Genomic DNA, 23,681 nt, shown 5'->3' with positions numbered 1-23,681 from the left:
ATAGATCTGCGAATTTGTTTTCGGTGGATAAAGCTCGATTTGGGCAGATAAGAGGAGACTGAGAGCGTGGGGAAGGACGTTAATGGGCAGAGGATGTTGTCGGTTAAAAGAAGTGCATACAAATGGTTCTGTCTCGGCGGCTCAGGCGGGAGATTTATGGCCCGGTGCCCCATATTGATGTAAACAATGCAGAGTGTAATGAAAGGACCAGAGACTTAGCTGCTGCACTCAGCACTTCACAAGAACAGTTCATAAGTGAGGAAAAGGAAAAGACACTGTCAATTTACTTTCTCCCAACATGCGGTCTTGTCTTGAACTATATGCACATAAGCAACTTCCTTCTGCAATACACCATAGCAGGGGCGGACTGGCCATCTGGCATTTCGGGCAAATGGGAAAAAAAGCCCAAATGATTGTGTCATTATCCAATACATAGGCTATATGACACACTATATCATATATATCATGGCACAGCAGTCTAGGGCACTGCATCTCAGTACTAGAGGCGTCACTACAGACACCCTGGTTCGAATCCAGGCTGTATCACAACCCGGCTGTGACTGGGAGTCCCATATGGCGGCACACAATGTTATTGCGAAGTGAAAACATCCAGGAGCAACAACGGCTCAGAAAGGGACTGCCGAGTGCTGAAGAGAATTAGCGCGTAAAAATTGTCTGTCCTCGGTTGCAACACTCAATACCGAGTTCCAAACTGCCTCTGGAAGCAACGACAGCACAATAACTGTTCGTTGAAAGTTTCATGAAATGGGTTTTCATGGCTAAGCAGCCACACACAAGCCTAAGATCACCATGCGCAATGGCAAGCATCGGCTGGAGTAGTGTAAGCTTGACATCATTGGTTCTCTGGACTGATGAATGTATAGTGCCCACTGTAAAGTTTGGTGGATTATGAATAATGGTTTGGGCTGTTTTTCATGGTTCGGGCTAGGCCCCTTAGTTCCAGTGAAGGGAAATCTTAACGCTACAGCATACAATGACATTCTTGACAATTCTGTGCTTCCAACTTCGTGGCAACTGTTTGGGGAAGGCCCTTTCCTGTTTCAGCATGACAATGCTCCCTGTGCACAAAGCGAAGTCCATACAGAAATGGTTTGTCGAGATCAGTGTGGAAAAACTTGACTGGCCTGCACAGAGCCCTGACCTCAACCCCATCGAACACCTTTGGGATGAATTGGAACACAGACTGCGAGCCAGGACTAATCACCCAACATCAGTGCCTTGCCTCACTAATACAGTTGTGTCTGAATGGAACAAGCCACAGCAGCAATGTTTCAACATCTAGTGGAATGCCTTCCTAGAAGAATGGAGGCTGTTATAGAAGCAATGGGGGGGACTAACTCCATATTAATGACCATGATTTTGGAATGAGATGTTTGATGAGCAGGTGTCCACATACTTTTGGTCATGTAGTGTATATTGGCCTCTGCATATAGAACGAGCTATGCTCTCTTAGGTAAATAAATGAAACAAGCTTCAGTAGGCTAATCCTTTTGAGTGTGAACTGTATTACTGTGCTGTATTGTATTATACTGTATTATATGGACTGGAATTAGTCACATCGTTCAAACCATGATATAGCAGGGAGAGAACGTGATTCCAGTGCATCACATGAGGCCTACAATTTTTCAGAATATTTCCCTGAATGTTATTAGCCTACTTCCTCTTTCTCTCTCTAGTGTTTCTTCATTCCCTCCTCGCTTTCAACAGTTAAATTAAATACGTTTTGTTGTCCTCATCTTCATCATTCTAATGACATCCTTGAATAATATCGGACTAGATTGAGATGCAGAAGACTTTTGCTTCTATTCATGAGGAATGAATGGTTATGGGTCTGACTCAATAACTGTTATAGCCTACCGCCATCGCGTGATCACTCTGGTTTCAAACTACCCGTGAGGTCTATTGCCTTCTGTATCCTCGAATAGTCTATTGGTATAAGAAAAAAAAAAGAAAAAATATATAAAAAATAAAAGTCAAGAAAGCTCTTCTAGTCTAGCTTTTCCTCCATGGGACTCCGAGAGCTAAGGAGCCTTTTTTACAGGGAGGCTAGCGGAGCACAGGTGTGTGTGTGTATTGCGCAAGAGACAGAGGCTATAAGTTAGAAACGTATTATGCTTAGCCCATCATTCATTAGCTAAATATAAGGCTAATACTGCATTGAATTTATTAACTGAAAGAGGTAGGCTAGGACATCGATATATAGGCCTATATATCAATCTTGAACAGGATTATAATTTTTGGACGCAAATTGGATGGAATTGATGGAGAAAGAGAAAGACTGCGAGAGAGTGCTCGCTCGTGCAATGATTTAAAGCAACGATATTGGAGTGTTTTAAATCTCTGCAGGTGCAATAAAAATGTAAAAAACATCCTTACAGTAAAAAAATAAGATGACCCCAAAAAGCCAGATAGAGATGGGTAAAACAGACGTGCATTTGGTCTTTATATTACTGTAGTATTAAAAAAAAAAAAAAAATAAAAAACGTTTTTTAAAACTTTTATATAACTAGGCAAGTCAGTTAAGAACACATTCTTATTTACAATGACGGCCTACCAAAAGGTAAAAGGCCTCCTGGGGGGACGGGGGCCTTGGAAAAAAATAAAAAAATAAACAATGTAAATATAGGACAAAACACACATCAAAATGAGAAACAACACTACATAAAGAGAGCCCTAAGACAACAACATAACAAGGCAGCAAAACATGACAACACGGCATGGTAGCAACACAACATGACAGCAACATTGTAGCAACACAAAATGGTAGCAGCACAAAACGTGGTACAAACATTATCGGGCAAAGTCAACAGCACAATGTGCAAGAAGGTAGAGACAACAAAACATCATACAAAGCAGCCACAACTATCAGTAAGAGTGTCCATGGTAAGAGTGTCCATGATAAGAGTGTCCATGATAAGAGTGTCCATGATAAGAGTGTCCATGATAAGAGTGTCCATGATTGAGTCTTTGAATGAAGAGATTGAGATAAAACTGTTCAGTTTGAGTGTTTGTTGCAGCTCGTTCCAGTCGCTAGCTGCAGAGAAAATGAAAAGAGGAGCGACCCAGGGATGTGTGTGCTTTGGGGACCTGTAACAGAATGTGACTGGCAGAACGGGTGTTGTATGTGGAGGATGAGGGCTGCAGTAGATATCTCAGATAGGAGGGTGTGAGGCCTAAGAGGGTTTTATGAATAAGCATGACCAGTGGGTCTTGCGACTGGTATACAGAGATAACCAGTTTACAGAGGAGTATAGAGTGCAGTGATGTGACCTAGAAGGAGCATTTGTGGCAAATCTGATGCCCGAATGGTAAAGAACATCTAGCTGCTCGAGAGCACCCTTACCTGCAGATCTATAAATTATGTCTCCGTAATCTAGCATGGGTAGGATGGTCATCTGAATCAGGGTTAGTTTGGCAGCTGGGGTGAAAGAGGAGTGATTATGATAGAGGAAACCAATTCTAGATTTAACTTTAGCCTGCAGCTTTGATATGTGCTGAGAGAAGGACAGTGCACAGTCTAGCCATACTCCCAAGTACTTGTATGAGGTGACTACCTCAAGCTCTAAACCCTCAGAGGTAGTAATAACACCTGTGGGAAGAGGGGCATTCTTCTTACCAAACCACATGACCTTTGTTTTGTTGGTGTTCAGAACAAGGTTAAGGGTAGAGAAAGATTGTTGGACACTAAGAAAGCTTTGTTGTAGAGGATTTAACACAAAATCCGGGGATGGGCCAGCTGAGTATAAGACTGTATCATCTGCATATAAATGGATGAGAGAGCTTCCTACTGCCTGAGCTATGTTGTTGATGTAAATTGAGAAGAGCATGGGCCTAGGATTGAGCCTTTGGGTACTCCCTTTGTGACAGGCAGTGGCTGCGACAGCAGATTTTCTGACTTTATACACTGCACTCTTTGAGGGAGGTAGTTAGCAAACCAGGCCAAAGACCCCTCAGAGACACCAATACTCCTTAGCGGCCCACAAGAATGGAATTATCTACCGTATCAAAAGCTTAGGCCAAGTCAATAAAAATAGCAGACAATATTGCTTAGAATCAAGGGCAATAGTGACATCATTGAGGACCTTTAAGGTTGCAGTGACACATCCATAACCTGAGTGGAAGCCAGATTGCATAGAGAATACAATAGACATCAAGAAAGCCATTCAGTTGATTATTGACAAGTTTTTTCAACACTTTTCATAAACAGGGAAAATAGAAATAGGCCTATAACAGTTAGGATCAGCTTGATATCCCCCTTTAAATAAAGGACAAACTGTGGCTGCCTTCCAAGCAATGGGAACCTCCCCAGAAAGAAGAGACAGGTTAAAAAGTTTGGAGATAGGCTTCATACGATGATAGGGGAAGCAACCTTAACCTGTTTGGGGTAGGGGGCAGCATTTTCACTTTTGGATAAATAGTGTGCCCAAACTGAACTGCCTCCTACTCTGTCCCAGATCCTAATATATGCATATTATTAGTATTGGATAGAAAACACTCTGAATATTCTAAAACTGTTTGAATCGTGTCTGTGAGTATAACAGAACTTATTTAGCAGGCAGAACCCAGAGGACAAACCAATCAGATTTGTTCATGGGGAATCCAGAATTCTAATCGACTTTCCTGCTGTTCCTACCGCTTCCACTGGATGTCACCAGTTTGTAGAAATTGGTTGAGGTTTTTCCTTTGTGTAATGAAGAAGTACCACAGCTCAGAACGAACGTCACTTCATGTGTACCTTTTGATAGAGGTGCGTAACCAGAAAAATAGCGTCAGTTTGTTTTGCTCCTGTATTGAACACAGATCATTCCGTCTTCAATTTGATCGATTATATACATTTAGAAATACCTAAAGTTGTATTACAAAAGTAGTTTGAAATGTTTTGGCAAAGTTTACAGGTAACTTTTGAGATATTTTGTGGCGACGTTGCGTAAGTTGGAAGCGGTGTTTTTCGGTATCAAACGCCAAATAAATGGACATTTTGAATATATATCGACGGAATTAATCGAACAAAAGGACCATTTGTGATGTTTATGGGACATATAGGAGAGCCAACAAAAGAAGCTCGTCACAGGTAAGGCATGATTTATATTTTATTTCTGCTTTTGGTGTTGCGCCTGCAGAGTTGAAATATGCTACTCTCTCATTGATTACTGTTGTGCTATCATCAGATAATAGCATCTCGTGCTTTCGCCGAAAAGCCTTTTTGAAGTCTGACATTTTGGATGTATTCACAACGAGTGTAGCTTTAATTTGCTATCATGCATGTGTAATTTAATAAAAGCTTGATTTTTATAGAAATGTATTTGAATTTGGCGCTCTGCATTTTCCCTGGCTATTTAACCCAGAGAGGTTAAAGAAGAAAGGGTCTAAACCATCTGACACAGATGTTGTTTTGCTGTCAAGTTTAAGGAGCTCCTTTAGCACCTCTGACTCAGTGACTGCCTGCAGGGAGAAACTTTGTAGCGGGGCAGGGGAAAAGAGGAAGAAGCATTGGGGATAGTCACATTAGAAGGGGTGGGAGATGAGGAAATGTTGGACAGGCAAGGAGGCATGGCTGAGTCAAATAGGAATCCTGACCTAATGAAGTGGTGATTAAAGAGCTCAGCCATTTGCTTCTTGTCAGTAACAACCACATCCTCAACTTTAATGGACATGGGCAGCTGTGAGGAGGAGGGTTTATTCTCCAGGTCTTTAACCGTTTTCCAGAACTTCTTGGGGTTAGACCCACAGAGAGAGAACTGCTCCTTAGAGTAACTAACTTTGGCCTTCCGGATAGCGTGAGTGGACTTATTTCTCATTTGCCTGAACGCTAGCCAGTCAGCCTGAGTATGCGTGTGCCGAGCCTTTCGCCAAATGCCATTCTTGAGGTGGAGTAAGGCAATGTAGTATAGGCGGCTGCAGCAAATGTAGGTCTACCTGTAACAATAAAAAAAGGTTGCCATGATGAGATGATAGGTCTACATACTGAGATGGGCTGTCAGTCACCACCCTGAACTTTGATGAATCACCATGCAGTAACCAGAGAGGCTATAGAGAATCCAGATTTAGACACTGCATATCATTTAACAGTTCCATTTCATGTCATGTACCACTTTCTCGCTGTTATTTATCCCAGGAAAGGGTAGTGGTTTTGGGTGGTAAGTCTCTGTAATCGGGTTCCTGCCATTCAACCCTAGGCTGGTCCATTTTTAGCTTAGTGGGCTTGTCAAGCTTGGGTTTTTTCTCATTATCGTACTAATAATCGGGCCGCAACAAAAAAAAATGGGCCGGTGTGAGTACCTCCAGCAACAAAATGGGCCGGTGTGTTACAAATGCCAGGGCCAATTTCTGGTCCCATTCCACCCCTGCACCATAGCTACATTGGCTGCTCTTAAATAACCCATTAAAGCAACCGACTAAAACGGTTTATTTTGTCTTTCTTGGCCAACGTGAAATTTGGGGAAATTAGTATGTTGGTTTGTGTACAATAGACATTACCTTTAATTTGTTTAACTCTCTCTTGGTGTCATGGCAGTCGAAATAACTAGACCAAAGCGCAGCATGGTGAGCGTACATATTCCTTTTATTTGCCCTGCAAATATGGGGCGCTGGCACAGTACGCACTGGGCTGTGCAGATGTACCGGAGACACAGTGCGCAGAACCGGCACAGAATATCCTGGGCCGAAGAGACGCACTGGAGACCAGGCACGCTGAGCTGGCACCATCCGTCCTGGCTGGATGCTCACCCTACCCGGGCAGATGCGGGGAGCTGGGATGTAGCGTACCGGGCTGTGAACACGCACTGGAAACACCGTGCGCTCCACCGCATAACACGGTGCCTGACCAGTACGACACTCGCCACGGTAAGCACGGGGTCTCCAACCTGAACCAGCCAAACTCCCTGTGTGCTCCCCAAACAATTTTTTGGGAGTGGCCTCCCGGTCTTTAGTGCCAGCCGTGACCCTGTGTAATCCTGGGCCCTCTTTCTCGCTGCCTTCGCCCTCCTCTCTGCTTCCACCTGCTCCCACGGCAGGCGATCCTTTTCGGCCAGGATCTCCTCCCATGTCCACGATCCCTTGCCGTCCAGGATGTCATCCCCATGTCCATTCCTCCTTTTTCCCACGCTGTTTGGTCTTTTGGTGGTGGGTAGTTCTGTCACGGCCGTCGAAAGAACTAGACCAAAGCGCATTGTGGTGAGCGTACATATTCCTTTTATTTAGGATGATGCCGACAAAAACAATAAACAATACAAAACAACCGTGAAGCGCTATTAGTGCCACAAAGAAAGTTAACTACCCACAAAGACAGGTGTGAAAAGGGCTGCCTAATTATGGTTCTCAATCATAGACAATGATAGACAGCTGTCCCTGATTGAGAACCATACCCGGCCAAAACAAAGAAATACAAAACATAGAAAATAGAACATAGAATGCCCACCCCACATCACACCCTGACCTAACCAAATAGAGAAATAAAACGTCTCTCTAAGGTCAGGGTGTGAAACTTGGGCCTATACCATAAATTGAACATCCAGTCCATTCAGAGGAATGCTGGGAGTGTTACATTTTCACCCCAAAATGTAGCACGGACGGAAATTCTATTTTACGCACCCTTATTTTGGGATTGATTCTCTGCTCTTTTAATACGTTTCTATTGTATATAACTTCAAAATTGTTACGCCCAAATTTTCAAACACATGGTAAAAACATGATACAGGGTGAATTCTGAAACAGTGGGACACTTTCTGCATTTCACTCTTCTGTAACCTCTTTCATCATCTATCCAACATACAGTATTAGCCCAACAAATGATTTATTTCTGAAATCCTCAAAATGTTTCCTAATCACACAAAAAGGACAAATGTTGGTATCATATTCACATGAGGCATGACACACCCATTTGTGTACACTGAGCCAAAACCACATTTTTCTTCCGCATTTGGTCAACTGGGACAGCAGGTTAGATAAACTGGGGCACCATTATTACAGACCCAATTGTACCACAATTACAATTCACACTTTGTTGTTATATTATTATCTTGAGGATTTCAGAAATGTATCATGTGTTGAGATCTTCTGTTGAATCTGACAATTAATCTTAATGGTTGTACAGTCGTCTCAAATAAAACTGTGAAGGACCTCGGCGTTACTCTGGACCCTGATCTCTCTTTTGAAGAACATATCAAGACCATTTCAAGGACACCTTTTTTCCATCTACATAACATTGCAAAAATCAGAAACTTTCTGTCCAAAAATGATGCAGAAATTTAATCCATGCTTTTGTCACTTCTAGGTTAGACTACTGCAATGCTCTACTTTCCGGCTACCCGGATAAAGCACTAAATAAACTTCAGTTAGTGCTAAATACGGCTGCTAGAATCCTGACTAGAACCAAAAAATGTGATCATATTATTCCAGTGCTAGCCTCCCTACACTGGCTTCCTATCAAAGCAAGGGCTGATTTCAAGGTTTTACTGCTAACCTACAAAGCATTACATGGGCTTGCTCCTACCTATCTCTCTGATTTGGTCCTGCCGTACATACCTACATGTACCCTACGGTCACAAGACGCAGGCCTCCTAATTGTCCCTAGAATTTCCAAGCAAACAGCTGGAGGCAGGGCTTTCTCCAATAGAGCTCCATTTTTATGGAACGGTCTGCCTACCCATGTCAGAGACGCAAACTCGGTCTCAACCTTTAAGTCTTTACTGAAGACTCGTCTCTTCAGTGGGTCATATGATTGAGTGTAGTCTGGCCCAGGAGTGTGAAGGTGAATGGAAAGGCTCTGGAGCAACGAACCGCCCTTGCTGTCTCTGCCTGGCCGGTTCCCCTCTTTCCACTGGGATTCTCTGCCTCTAACCCCATTACAGGGGCTGAGTCACTGGCTTACTGGGGCTCTCTCATACCGTCCCTGGGAGGGGTGCGTCACCTGAGTGGGTTGAGTCACTGATGTGGTCATCCTGTCTGGGTTGGCCCCCCCGTGGGTTGTGCCGTGGCGGAGATCTTTGTGGGCTATACTCAGCCTTGTCTCAGGATGGTAAGTTGGTGGTTGAAGATATCCCTCTGGTGGTGTGGGGGCTGTGCTTTGGCAAAGTGGGTGGGGTTATATCCTTCCTGTTTGGCCCTGTCCGGGGGTGTCATCGGATGGGGCCACAGTGTCCCCTGACCCCTCCTGTCTCAGCCTCCAGTATTTATGCTGCAGTAGTTTATGTGTCGGGGGGCTAGGGTCAGTTTGTTATATCTGGAGTACTTCTCCTGTCCTATTCCGTGTCCTGCATGAATTTAAGTGTGCTCTCCCTAATTCTCTCTTTCTCTCTTTCTTTCTCTCTCTCGGAGGACCTGAGCCCTAGAATCATGCCTCAGGACTACCTGACATGATGACTCCTTGCTGTCCCCAGTCCACCTGGCCGTGCTGCTGCTCCAGTTTCAACTGTTCTGCCTTATTATTATTGGACCATGCTGGTCATTAATGAACATTTGAACATCTTGGCCATGTTCTGTTATAGTCTCCACCCGGCACAGCCAGAAGAGGACTGGCCACCCCACATAGCCTGGGTCCTCTCTAGGATTCTTCCTAGGTTTTGGCCTTTCTAGGGAGTTTTTCCTAGCCACCGTGCTTCTACACCTGCATTGTTTGCTGTTTAGGGTTTTAGGCTGGGTTTCTGTACAGCACTTTGAGATATCAGCTGATGTATGAATGTATATAAATCAATTTGATTTGATTTGATTTGATTTGGGATAAAAGAGATTACAGAAGACAGAAATGCAAAAAGTGCGACATTATATAAACTGGAACCGCTTAATCCTGACAAGTTTATCTCTTGGTCTGAGAAGTGAAAATCAAAACTATTGTTACTAAGCCCTTGCAGAGACACCACATGACCAACATCACATCATTTCATTGGTGTGACATAATAGAGGGAGATGGAGTCAAACGGGAACCTCACCCGCAAAGGACACGGTAAGACCAGTGACATATTTTTTCTTCTGTTTTGTTAAGGTTATAAAACTGTCATAAATAATGCAATGTGTCAAATTGTGATGTAAATGTGCATACTATGTACTTGTGCATCAAAATAAATAAAAAAGCTGCCAATATTATGTTTACATTTTGTAATTCAGTCATTTTAAGACCCTCACAAGCTTCTACAGATGCACCATCGAGAACATTCTGTCAACGCCTGGTACGGCAACTGCATGGCTCTCCAGACTGTGGTGTGGTCAACCCAATGCGTCACCGGGGGCACACTGCCTGCCCTCCAGGACATCTACAGCACCTGGTGTCATAGGAAAGCTAAGAAGATCATCAAGGACCTCAGCCACTCGAGCCACAGGCTGTTCTCCCTGCTACCATCTAGCAGACGGAGATAGTACAGGTGCATCAAAGCCGGGACAGAGAGACTGAAGAATAGCTTTCATTTCCAGGTCATCAGACTGCTACACGGACATCACTAGCTGGCCACTGCCAGGTACTTTGCCCTGCACCTTAGAGACTGCTGCCGAATGTATATAGAGACATTGAACACTGGTCACTTTAACAATGTTTGCAGCGTTTTACCCACTTTATATGTATGTACAGTGGTCATGGCTCATCCTATATAACTACTGCTGTACAATCCTTTTCTATTCCTATACTGTCCATACTGTCTAAACCTACTATTTTTTTAGATATATAAATATTTACATTCCGGACATTGCTTGTTCTGATATTACTTCATTTCCAGTTTTTTACTTTATGGATTATGTGTGTATTGTTATTCAAAGTTTCACTTTGGGATTTGACTAATGAATTTTTGACCCAGTAATTCTGCATGGTTACAGGGTTAAAACAGAAAGAACTCAAAGGGTTAAGTTTAGGTACGATGGCTCTTTCTTGTGATATGCCTGATTACTGCACTGTTGGAGCCAGAAACATAAGCATTTCACTGCACTTGCAATAACATCTGCAAATCTGTGTAGTGACCAATATTTGATTTGATAAGATTTTTTTTTTACCAACCATAGAAAGCTAAAGTAGAACAGTATGGAATAGCTAATGTGGAACAGTCTTATAGACTTTTCCAACGGAGGAACGAGATCCAGTTTACATTAGGGACCCCTTATGTTAGGCAGGGCTCTGTTTCTTGTAGTACTGTTCTATGGTTTAATTTACACTCACTGGCCAATTAGGTACACCCATCGAGTACCGGGTAGGACCTCATTGCCTCCAAAACAGCCTTTCTTCTGGGCATTGAAACGTTTCTCAGTTGGTATCAAGGGACCTAGCATGGGTCAGGAAAACATTCCCCACATCATTAAACCACCGCAACCAGTCTGTACCGCTGACCCCAGGCAGCACGGGGGACGTACTCATGCTGTTTATGTCAAATCCTGACAGACAAATTCTTCTTTACATTTTTATATATATATATATATATATTATATATTATATATATATATGTTATATATATATATATACAGTGGGGCGAAAAGTATTTAGTCAGCCACCAATTGTGCAAGTTCTCCCACTTAAAAAGATGAGAGAATCCTGTAATTTTCATCATACGTACACTTCAACTATGACAGACACAATGAGAAAAAAAATCCAGAAAATTACATTGTAGGATTTTTAATGAATTTATTTGCAAATTATGGTGGAAAACAAGTATTTGGTCAATAACAAAAGTTTATCTCAATACTTTGTCATATACCCTTTTTTGGCAATGACAGAGGTCAAATGTTTTCTGTAAGTCTTCACAAAGTTTTCACACACTGTTGCTGGTATTTTGGCCCATTCCTCCATGCAGATCTCCTCTAGAACAGTGATATTTGGGGGCTGTTGCTGGGAAACACGGACTTTCAACTCCCACCAAAGATTTTCTATGGGGTTGAGATCTGGAGACCTTGACATGCTTCTTACGAAGCCACTCCTTCGTTGCCCGGGCGGTGTGTTTGGGATAATTGTCATGCTGAAAGACCCAGCCACATTTCATCTTCAATGCCCTTGCTGATGGAAGGAGGTTTTCACTCAAAATCTCACGATACATGGCCCCATTCATTCTTTCCTTTACACGGATCAGTCGTCCTGGTCCCTTTGCAGAAAAACAGCCCGAAAGCATAATGTTTCCACCCCATGCTTCACAGTCGGTATGGTGTTCTTTGGATGCAACTCAGCATTCTTTGTCCTCCAAACACGACGAGTTGAGTTTTTACCAAAAAGTTCTATTTTGGTTTCATCTGACGATATGACATTCTCCCAATCTTCTTCTGGATCATCCAAATGCTCTCTAGCAAACTTCAGATGGGCCTGGACATGTACTGGCTTAAGCAGGGGGACACATCTGGCACTGCAGGATTTGAGTCCCTGGCGGTGTAGTGTGTTACTGATGGTAGGCTTTGTTACTTTGGTCCCAGCTCTCTGCAGGTCATTCACTAGGTCCCCCCGTGTGGTTCTGGGATTTTTGCTCACCGTTCTTGTGATCATTTTGACCCCACGGGGTGAGATCTTGCGTGGAGCCCCAGATCGAGGGAGATTATCAGTGGTCTTGCATGTCTTCCATTTCCTAATAATTGCTCCCACGGTTGATTTCTTCAAACCAAGCTGCTTACCTATTGCAGATTCAGTCTTCCCAGCCTGGTGCAGGTCTACAATTTTGTTTCTGGTGTCCTTTGACAGCTCTTTGGTCTTGGCCATAGTGAAGTTTGGAGTGTGACTGTTTGAGGTTGTGGACAGGTGTCTTTTATACTGATAACAAGTTCAAAAAGGTGACATTAATACAGGTAACGAGTGGAGGACAGAGGAGCCTCTTAAAGAAGAAGTTACAGGTCTGTGAGAGCCAGAAATCTTGCTTGTTTGTAGGTGACCAAATACTTATTTTCCACCATAATTTGCAAATAAATTCATTAAAAATCCTACAATGTTATTTTCTGGATTTTTTTTCTCATTTTGTCTGTCATAGTTGAAGTGTACTTATGATTAAAATGACAAACCTCACTCATCTTTTTAAGTGGCAGAACTTGCACTATTGATGGCTGACTAAATACTTTTTTGCCCCACTGTATGTATATATCTTTTTTAAACCCTATTTCTGAGATACTGGAACTGGCGTGCCTGGCATCAACGATCATACCACGCTTTTTATAGTAAGTCATGACCACGTGGCTCACTGTCTGTAAGAGTGGCCATTTTTAGTGAACGGGGTGATGTACCTAATAAACAATTTGAGCATAATCACAGTCCCGTTATTCCCTAACATTTCCAGGTGGTGGGGCAATATACCGGGCATCAACACTGAATACATTTTTTATGGAGTCTTGTCATGATTCATGTATCTGCTACAATGCAATAGGAACCATTGAGTTCCGCATAGCCTACAGAACACTCAGTGAATGCAACTGGTAGTCCACCACCCCTCCCACCTGATTCGATGGGCCTAGTGCACAGACTTGGAGAGATGACAAGAACTGATGGCTGCTGAGAATGATACAACACCTTGGAAATGTATCAGATCAAATCAAAATCAAATCAAATTGTATTAGTCACATGCGCTGAATACAACAGGTGTAGTAGACCTTACAGTGAAATGCTTACTTACAAGCCCTTAACCAACAGTGCAGTTTAAAATAAATACTGATAAGAATAAGAGATAAAAGTAACAGGTAAATAAAGAGCAGCAGTAAAATAACAATAGTGAGACTATATACAGGGGGGTACAGATACAGAGTAATTGTGGAGGGGCACCAGTTAGTTGAGGTAGTATGTACATCTAGGTACAGTTATTAAAGTGACTATGCATAGATGACAACAGAGAGTAGCAGTGGTGTAAAGGGGGGGGGGGGGGTCAATGCAAATAGTCTGGGTAGCCATTTGACTAGATGCTCAGGAGTCTTATGGCTTGGGGGTAGAAGTTGTTTAGAAGTCTCTTGGACCTAGACTTGGCACTCCGGCACCGCTTGCCAAGCGGTAGCAGAGAGAACAGACTATGACTAGGGTGGCTGGAGTCTTTGACAATTTTTAGGGCCTTCCTCTGACACTGCCTGTAGTGCCTTGTGGTCGGAGGCCAAGCAGTTGCTGTACCAGGCAGTGATGCAACCAGTCAGGATGCTCTCGATGGTGCAGCTGTAGAACCTTTTGAGGATCTGAGGACCCGTGCTAAATCTGTTACATTGTCCAGAGAAATCTGTTTAATCAAATCATATTAATAAAACCTCTGTTGGGCTTACTAGTGAGGACACAAAGTTACCAGTAGCTTTCTTGATATTGTAGCTAATCACTCTCCCCTTATAATTCAGAAAGCCCAGTTTATTCAGACCATCCACTGACTGCAATGTCCTACACGCTAGAAAAAATAGTTCCCAAATGGTTCTTGGCTGTCTCCATGGGATATATATATATTTTTTGGTGGGATCCAGGTAGAAAGAACCCATTTGGGTTCCATGTAGAACCATCTATGGAAAGGGTTCTACGCGGAAACCAAAAAGGGTTCTTCCACAGGTTCTCCTATGGGATAGCTGAAGAACCTTTTAGATTCTATATAGCACCTTTTTTTCTAAGAGTGTAAATAGCTCAATACTCTGACACTTGCCTGTTACCAGGGGCTGAAATGTAGGTAAATGTTATATTATACTACACTAATGTTTATCAATGCTTTATAAGTAATTGCAGTAGGCCTATAATTACCTAAATTATGAATAATCCCAAGATGGTAAAGAAATAACATTTTGGCAACCTATTGTCAGGTTCAAGTGCTTATAATATTTATAATATTGCGCTTTGGATGGTACCTTTACTTGTAGCTAATTCATTAATAATATAGATTCAATAATCAGTTCGACACACACACACACACGCGCGCGCGCGCGCGCGCAGAAGCACACAGGACAGACACATCTGCTCCTCTGGTGGAGAACCGACAGACGCTAGAGTAGATTTACGGATTTATGACGCGTCCTCCTCTCATCTGGTCAATGTGAGAGTGAGCCGCCCTATTCCCCCTATCCCTGGAACAAGGTGACGTGAACCCTGTTTCAACTCAGCGCCTTTATGCAGCTGCCATGGCTGCCATTTAAACAGACTAGCTCATCCCTATCACAATACTCTGGACATGGCCCTTTTGTCTTACAAGACACTCGTCTAAGACGAGGAAATGTTGCTATAACCATAATCCATTACTAACATAAATCTCAAAATAGGCACAGATGAGTTATCACCACAATGATCATTACAACTGTTGATTTATTTTGAGGATTTATGGATGAATGTGACTTCGTTACATGCTTTCTACTTATTTTAACTATTTAATACAAGTTTGTTTTCGTTTTTCTGTCAGCCAAGAGAGAGAGAGAGAGAGAGAGAGAGAGACACGCCTTGCCAAAGGCCTGCCATAAATCAACCTTCTAGAGTGGAATGTTCGCCTGTATTCCCTTGAATCACATGGAGAGAAAAAATCTCAATATTCTCTAAATACTTTGAAGAGACAAGATTCACAATGGCTTATCTTTTGCAGGAATGCTATCAAATCATTATATTTAAGAAATAAATACCACTATAGGCTACATTTGTACAAATGCAACGTATTCTTTATTTACTTTTGGGGAATTAATCACACCAATTGAAATACATGACATGAAGTTAGACAATTAAACAAATAAATAATAAACGAACATAAACAATTTCTGAAAAGACGGATCTTAGCCTGGAGCTAGTTACAAAGTAAACAAAACATTTAATTAGAGCTAGTGCGTAATTCCTTTAAATGTAAACCCACATAATTATTTACATTTTCTACGTTCAAATTAGTTTTCTTATTAATTACATTCAAATGTAGATTTGATAGAAAGCTGAAACTCGTTATCAAGTTTTCAAATCAAGTTGAATAGACATTAGGTTGCAGCTGGTGTATGATGGGACAGCTTGCATTTTTAAGTCCCGGGAGAATGTCTGTTAAAAACACTTTCTCCATCATTTCTGAGCAGTATCAATAATGTTTTCTTTCAATTGACCGTGTCTTTTCGCATTGTGTCACAAAGTACAATGACTCAATTAAACTAAAGTCAGAAGTGAAACAATAACGTGTTTCATGCTGATTGTGTTTACTCAAATAATATTGGACATCGTGAAAATAAAAGTTGTCACATACTGTAACTTCCAGATATCTTCAGACCATGAGGTCAGTGACGAGGTGGCTAACTAGATGCCGTTGACTGTATGCTCAGAAGAAGCCCCTCAAAGGAAGTTGTAACCGTATATCCCTAGCCTTAATGTCAAATTCCGGATGCAAGATGTAGCTAGGTTTAGCTATAAATTCGTGAGCTATACACAATCTACAGAGGTCCAAGTTTAGGCTACACTATTCATTTTTATAACGAATAGGCCTATAAGTGTAAGAACTCCAATATGCGATACACATATAAAGACAAATAGTTGCATGTTAGCTTGAAAGGGTTGTACGAATACTACAGGCCATTGAAAAGTAAGTTAGCTGGAAATGGGTTTCTACAGGTTATACAGGGGTTATACAGGGGTTATACATGTTTTACAAGGGTTCTACAGGTTCTACGGTGGTTCTACAGGTTCTACAGGCGTTATACAGGTTCTACAGGGTTACATAAAAGTGGACCGAAAGCCAAATTATATCAAATCCTATCAAATGTGGTATGCATCCTATAAAATATCGCGTGACATTTTGTAGGCCCGTAAACACATTATTTGTGCCATATAGACTGTAGTAGGTTTAATATCTCGTTGGGAGCAATTCAAATCATTATCTAAATATCGTTCATTCTATTCGGAAAAAACACTTTTGTGTTGAATAATTCTAAAAAGTAAATTTGAACGTCAATCCTCTAAATACAGTTCATAATATATATCTGACCTTTATTTAACTAGGCAAGTCAGTTAAGAATAAATTCTTATTTTCAATAACGGCCTAGGAACAGTGGTTACCTGCCTTGTTCAGGGACAGAATGACAGATGTTTAACTTGTCAGCTCGGGGATTCAATCGTGCAACCTATCGGTTACTAGCCCAGCTAGTCCAACGCTCTAACCACTAGGCTACCTGCCACCTCACTATTATAGTGATTACGAGTCACTATATAGTATGTTACCCACACAAATACATACTGTAACATACCATAGCCTAAATATCTATATGGAGATGAATCTGAGAGAAAGTCAAATGTTCAAACTGTAAGAGGGGAATACTTCCTAATACAGTTCTATGAAACACACCTGCCATGTAATATTTTGCATGGAGATCCCCGGCATCATCTCTAATGAGCATCTCTGATGCTGACATATGGTGAGAGAGAATTAAGTCTAGATATTCGTAGGCCCACTTTAACCATAGATCCTAAAGTGACATTCCGTCAACTGCAAAGATAGATTTTTGCTACATGAGGTACAAAAGTTTGTAATAAAATACACAATATGCCTACACAATATACAAATGATAGATAGCAACAGCATATGGATTTAAAAATATTTCTGTTAAAAAAAACGATGTTATTTATTTTAGAACTGGTTATGTTATTGTAAGAATCAAAGGCATGTCCAGGAACACATTTGCATTTAAATGTAGGTAGGCTTACGCCTATACTACGCCGGAAAGTGCATATATACATTTTTTATTTTATCTTTATTTAACCAGGCAAGTCAGTTAAGAACACATTCTTATTTTCAATGACGACCTGGGAACAGTGGGTTAACTGCCTGTTCATGGGGCAGAACGACAGATTTGTACCTTGTCAGCTCGGGGGTTTGAACTCGCAACCTTCCGGTTACTAGTCCAACGCTCTAACCGATAGGCTACCCTGCCGCCCCGGTTTAGGTCTACCAATCCTTAATTTAATCATATTGAAATTGAATTACTATCCTCGAATATGTACTCGTGAGATTACACGGAAGCTATGCACATCAAAACTATTTTTGTTATGTACATAATTCTAATATAAAAAGGTAATAATGCATTCAACATGAGTAACACTCACACGCAGACCGATCATAAGCTCCGAAGTAACCGCTTGGAAGTCCCTCAAATTTGTAGGATGTCCTACAAAGGGTCTAGGTCCTACAGGGCGCACAATGGAAGAGAAGTGACCGACAGTTCACCGCACTCTCGGGTCACCACTGAGAGCAACAAAAGACCAACACATTCAGAGGTGCCCTTCTACCGGCCCCTCAAGTAGAAAAACACACAAAGAAAGTCCAGAGCCCTGACGAGACCACGCAAGGACCGGGGACGACCTACGTGGGCACACACAGAAGGTACAAGTATAGAGACCCAGTCAGGTCACGGGGGGTTGCAAAGGTCGGCCATCCCGGCTGAAACGGACCTAATGGGACAGAAAATGTGCCCTCCGACTGAACTCGGCCTTCTCGCGGTTGATCCCAAACTTCAATAAAGTACCTTTTCAGCCTCGCTACATGGAGGCGACAGGATCTAGAAAGAGATTGGAGGGATGGTGAGACTGTGGCGTAGCTACACATGAATTTCTCTCAATTGTCCAGGCAGCTACATAAAGGCTACTGGAATTCTGCATGTTTTAGGGCTTTACGGGCGTTCCAACTGCCATTCCAAAGTCATGTCCAAGTCACGGTGTTAAGTTTCATTTTTGCCCCTGATAGTTTTATTTCGTAAAATTACTAGTTAGCGATTTGGGTTTATTTCTGAGAGAGGCTGTTGCCAAATTAATATATTCAGACCCAAATAATTCGTTACTCTGCGGCGCTAAGATTGATGGTTTAGAATACCTCTTCCCTTTGTGCTCTTTGCCCCCCACCTAGCAAGCCGTTTTATCATTTATATTCAAGTCACACAGTTTAAATCATCTATCAAACTATTGCGCTCTTTTCAAACATTGCATTTTTTTGCACAACATTTTGAGCAGAATAAGAAAAAGTTATTCTACAATGAATTTCGTTTTGGAGAACTGTTAATTGGATGGCCTGTTTCGTGGCTAGGGCACAGATAAGATCGTAGGCGCAATATGACTGTCCTATGTATTATCACAGTTGCATGGTGACAACACGTCCACAACATTGCCATAGTCCTATCGTAAATCCCACCACGATGCTTGAGCAGTATAGGGTATACTTACCAAGAGCAGAGGTTACGATGACGTTGCCTCAAGCGCCACTTTTTAAAAGCACATTCTTCACTTTGACGGGGGAGGTCTCAGGGCGCAACAAACATAGACTATTATACGAATGACAATTGGTGAACATCTCAAATTTATAACTAACATTCCATTGTATATAGGGTACAAATGATTGCATATTGAGAAGGCCTACGTGCATGCATATAAAACACTATTATCCAAACTATTGTTTTATACAAGATCATCTTGGAAAATCTGGATGCATATTTTTAAGAGGCAACAGGTCTTGCTGGTAGATATAATCCGAATACAATCTTTTGCAGGCTATATTCTCACTTATAGTCCACGATGTAGTCCTTCAAGGCCTTAGGCCTTTCAGAATCTGATCTCAGTTATTGACTTTATTAGAAGAAAAGAAGCAACCTGCAATTGGGGCTAAACAATGAATTAATATGAGCCCATATACCATCAACACAACTGATTATGTGTCATATTTTGGCAATATGAAATTGATTTCCAAAAGGTATGTGCAGAGCTGTATGTTCAGTAATGAGCAGGAAGCAGGGCTCCAGCCAGCCAGTATAATCTGAAGGGGCATGGTTGAGGGCCTGGTGGAATGGCTTGCCAAGTTAATTGAATGTCCTTGAGAATAATGAGCTACATGTAGGATAATATGATGCATGCAGCCAGGCCATAACCCTTTATTTGGAGTAGAATTATGGATTATTATTGGATTAGGGGGGATATGAACGGTGGATCTGTATACGAGTGCCGACCTCGAGAACGATTCTAAAGGAACATTTCAAATCGTCAGTATCATATTTGGCATAGGCTAAACAATGTATAGCTAAACATTGCCAAACAAATAATGCGTTGTTAGGCTGAACCATCAATAAAGAACTTGGTAAATTGTGACAATACTATTTTATATAACGGCCACCACATCAATGGCCACAGTCACCAAAACAATAAGCACTCTGTTGGCCATGAATGAATCGATCCAAACGCGCGTAAAACGAGTACACCCACTGTTTTATTGACCAATATGATTATAACAAATACACTAAACTCTGTGTATTGCATTTCACAATAATCTGCTAAACACACCACAAACTAGATTGTAATTAAAAATCCTGTTTCTGAAAGCAAGGAGCTAATTCACCTTGTTATAATCCTAAACATATGCGTTCAAGATCAATGTTCCATTGGTACGTTCCAGCATTTTTACCAAAAATAACTATGATTGCCTAATAATGACATTCTTCCAGTGTTGAGCTTGAAATAAATAGATTGTGCATTTCAACTTGGGCGGTAGGGCAAACAAATGGCTCACAATAACATTTAGATTAAATGTACAATAATTTCCTTCATTCAACACATTTTTCTCGTAAAAAAAACATAATCTTGATTCAGCATTAAATAACTTAAACCCTGTGTCACGTAAAAATAACTCATCAGTATTCGTATAAATCCATGCGATATAACATGCATTTTATATAACTTTGGACTTAAATGAAACCGCACAAATACCTACGAAAACAAAATATATAATATAGTATAAATAATCAGTCATTCTCTATCCCCCTTCTTAAAGGGCTTTTCTTTTAGCCTTATAACCTTGTAATATCCTCGCCATCCTCTACTCCGGACAGTTCATCTGGAGTAATGCTACCAGTGGCCGAGGAAGTGGCGACAACACCGGCTGATGAGGTTGTGTTGGACCCGGAGGATATGCTCGTGGTGGAGGATCTGACTTTGGTGTTAGGAAGCCTATGGTCTTTTTTCCACTTCATCCTGCGGTTCTGAAACCAAATCTTGATTTGTCGTTCGGAGAGAACCAAGGTATGGGCTATCTCAATGCGCCTCCGCCGAGTTAAATAGCGGTTATAGTGGAACTCCTTCTCCAATTCTAAGACCTGCTGTCGAGTGTAGGCTGTCCTAGACCGCTTGGAATCCGGTCCATTGTAATTCGGGTTCGCTGTAAAGGGGGAGAAGTAAAGAGAGAGAAAGAGAGAGAGAGAGATAGAGAGAGAGAGAGCGAGAAAGACAAGTAGGGAAGGAGTGGGTAAACAATAGTGTCCTCAACTGAGACATATGATGGGCAGGGCATAAGGAATGGCTAGATATGCTAGTTATGGTATTAGAAATCATAGAAATGGGAAGTTAAGAACTTGTCTATTTCTCCATAATGAGGGGACACTCACATCCAAGTATGCACTAAATTATTAATGCAAGATTCCAAAGCCAGTCTTTTTTCTGTTCATCTCTCCCCCTCTTCTCTTCATCCCGCACATACATAACAGCAGAAGCCACATGGTGATACGGCTGCCCAGAGTATACCTCTGCTATAAAATTTATGGCGGGTGTAATTACCGACGCCGAGTCGTAAATCCGACTCAATTGTGCCATTTCAAAGGCTTCTCCCCTATCTAAGCAGGGGCTGGGAAGGAGATGGGAGTCAGAGGCACTGATAAAGGGAGGGAAAGGAAGAGAAAGGAGTAGGAGAGTGGAGAGAGAGAACAGACAAACACAGACAAGTTGCCTACCGGTGCTGACGTGAATTTTCTTCATCCATGGGTATACCACGGGCTGCTTGGAGGAGGCTGAGCTGTTTGGATGCTCCGGTGTAGCTTGGTTGCAGGCGGAGGATGCAGCTGGTGGAGTGATGGGGGACATGGGTAACTGTGGGGTCTCACATGAGGCTGGCTGCCCTTTCCCTGCAAGCAGGTGCGCAGAATGGGGTAGTCCATGTCCCCTTTGCGTGTCAGGTTCAGGGATGCTTGCACAATTATATTGGCGCTCTTGGTAGCTCGCCCGCGGAGGGTATAACTCCTGATGGTGATGCTGGTAACCAGAGCCAGGGTCCCTGGCGCGGCTGTAATATTCGGGGCTGTGCTCGGGGATGTAGCTGTTTTGTGAATATTCCTCGCATGGAGGAAATTTCGGATCAATGTAGGTAGAGTCCATCAAATACGAGCTCATGATCATTAATTTCTGCAGTGGAAATTTATTTTTCTAGCTTTGTCGTTTTTCTGCTCCATATAGCCCTCCTACTTGCGAGCAGCCCTTGTAAAGTTAGTTGTACCACGTGACCCCACGGCCCAATGGCAGAGTGAGAGCTAGTCCCCGGATAAGGAACCAAAGGTTTTGAAACATATCTTCGGTCGCCATTGTGTGCATAATCTCTCTCTCTCTCTCTCTCTCTCTCTCTCTCTCTCTCTGCTCTCTGCTCTCTGAATTCAATTTTAATTTCTCTCTCACTCTCCCTTGTTGTGTTATCAATGCCATTGATATTGCAGCAAAAAATTGCAACACAAACACTTCTTATGTGAATTACCCAGTGTCATTATAGTTATATTATTAGCATAATTTCAGAGGTACAAATAGCAGTAAATAATACTAATAATAAGTATTAATAGTAAAAATAATAACCAAAAAAAAAAGTAGAATGATTAGGCCTGCCTAGATCACAGAAAGTTGGCCTATGACCCTCTCTAAGAATATTATTCTCAAATATAAAATATTCCAATAATGTTCGCCAAATCCTAAATAGGTTAAAAAAAAATACGCTAAAATTCCCTTTCACATAGCAGTTCTAATTATGATATATATATTATTTTTTAAACTAGAACTGAGCTTGGCTCATATGAGAAGAAAGTGGACACCAAATGGGCACCGTATCAGGGAAGTAACCACACAATGAGTATTTTGCTTTGCATTTGAGAACTTTCAAAACTGTGTCAATACTTTTCAAACATAGCATTCCAAATATTTTTCAAATGTATTAAGACTTTTCAAATGCATTAATACTTTTCACATGCATTAATACTTTTCACATGCATTAATACTTTTCACATGCATTCATACTTTTCACATGCATTCATACTTTTCACATGCATTAATACTTTTCACATGCATTAATACTTTTCACATGCATTAATACTTTTCACATGCATTCATACTTTTCACATGCATTAATACTTTTCACATGCATTAAAACTTTTCACATGCATTCATACTTTTCACATGCATTCATACTTTTCACATGCATTCATACTTTTCACATGCATTAATACTTTTCAAATGCATTAAATACTTTTCACATGCATTAATACTTTTCACATGCATTAATACTTTTCACATGCATTAATACTTTTCACATGCATTAATACTTTTCACATGCATTAATACTTTTCAAATGCATTAATACTTTTCACATGCATTAATACTTTTCACATGCATTAATACTTTTCAAATGCATTCATACTTTTCAAATGCATTCATAGTTGTCAAATAGGCCTACTTTGCTATCTTGTGCAATGGACACAAGGGAAGGCAAATATTCTTTAATGATGGTATATCTCTAATGTTTATATCACTGTCATTATTGGATATTGCATTGAGGTCTCTGTCTCTCTCTCTCCATGTTTAGAGACGTATGCATTTGAATACAAATCTTTATAAGGCTGCAATGTTGATGAAACCAGCTTTACGTGCCCTGAAATGACTCGTAGGGACGTTTTGACCAATCATAAGTTTATCTCCATCAACACTAGTGGTTGTCTAAGTGCACGTGTATGGTTATTAATTTGATGTTAAACCT

The 23,681-nt window shown here is 41.4% G+C and overlaps 2 protein-coding genes across 8 annotated transcripts in view; both read right to left on the bottom strand.

The window, feature by feature from the left end:
• The window catches only part of LOC135504085 (homeobox protein Hox-C5a-like), a 95,354-nt gene that overhangs the window by 8,571 nt on the left and 63,102 nt on the right, over positions 1–23,681 (bottom strand). The gene's annotated exons all lie outside the window — the stretch shown is intronic.
• Positions 19,298–22,984, bottom strand: LOC135504079 (homeobox protein Hox-C4a). The gene is made up of 2 exons (XM_064922358.1): positions 21,625–22,984; positions 19,298–21,056 (listed from the first exon to the last, which is right to left on the bottom strand). The coding sequence occupies exons 1-2, from the start codon at positions 22,064–22,066 to the stop codon at positions 20,689–20,691; spliced, it is 810 nt and encodes a 269-aa protein (XP_064778430.1). The 5' UTR covers positions 22,067–22,984; the 3' UTR covers positions 19,298–20,688.

Source organism: Oncorhynchus masou, chromosome 18 (genome assembly GCF_036934945.1).
Source record: "Oncorhynchus masou masou isolate Uvic2021 chromosome 18, UVic_Omas_1.1, whole genome shotgun sequence".
Classification (NCBI taxonomy): Eukaryota; Metazoa; Chordata; class Actinopteri; order Salmoniformes; family Salmonidae; genus Oncorhynchus; species Oncorhynchus masou.
Note: the sequence above shows the minus strand (reverse complement) of the source record. Positions and strands in the feature narration are given on the sequence as shown.

Coding starts and splice junctions, on each gene's coding strand:
- LOC135504079 (XM_064922358.1), bottom strand. CDS start 22,066: ATGATCATGAGCTCGTATTTGATGGACTCTACCTACATTGATCCGAAA. Junction 21,057..21,624: donor GAAAATTCACGTCAGCACCG/GTAGGCAACTTG, acceptor CCCCCTTTACAG/CGAACCCGAATTACAATGGA.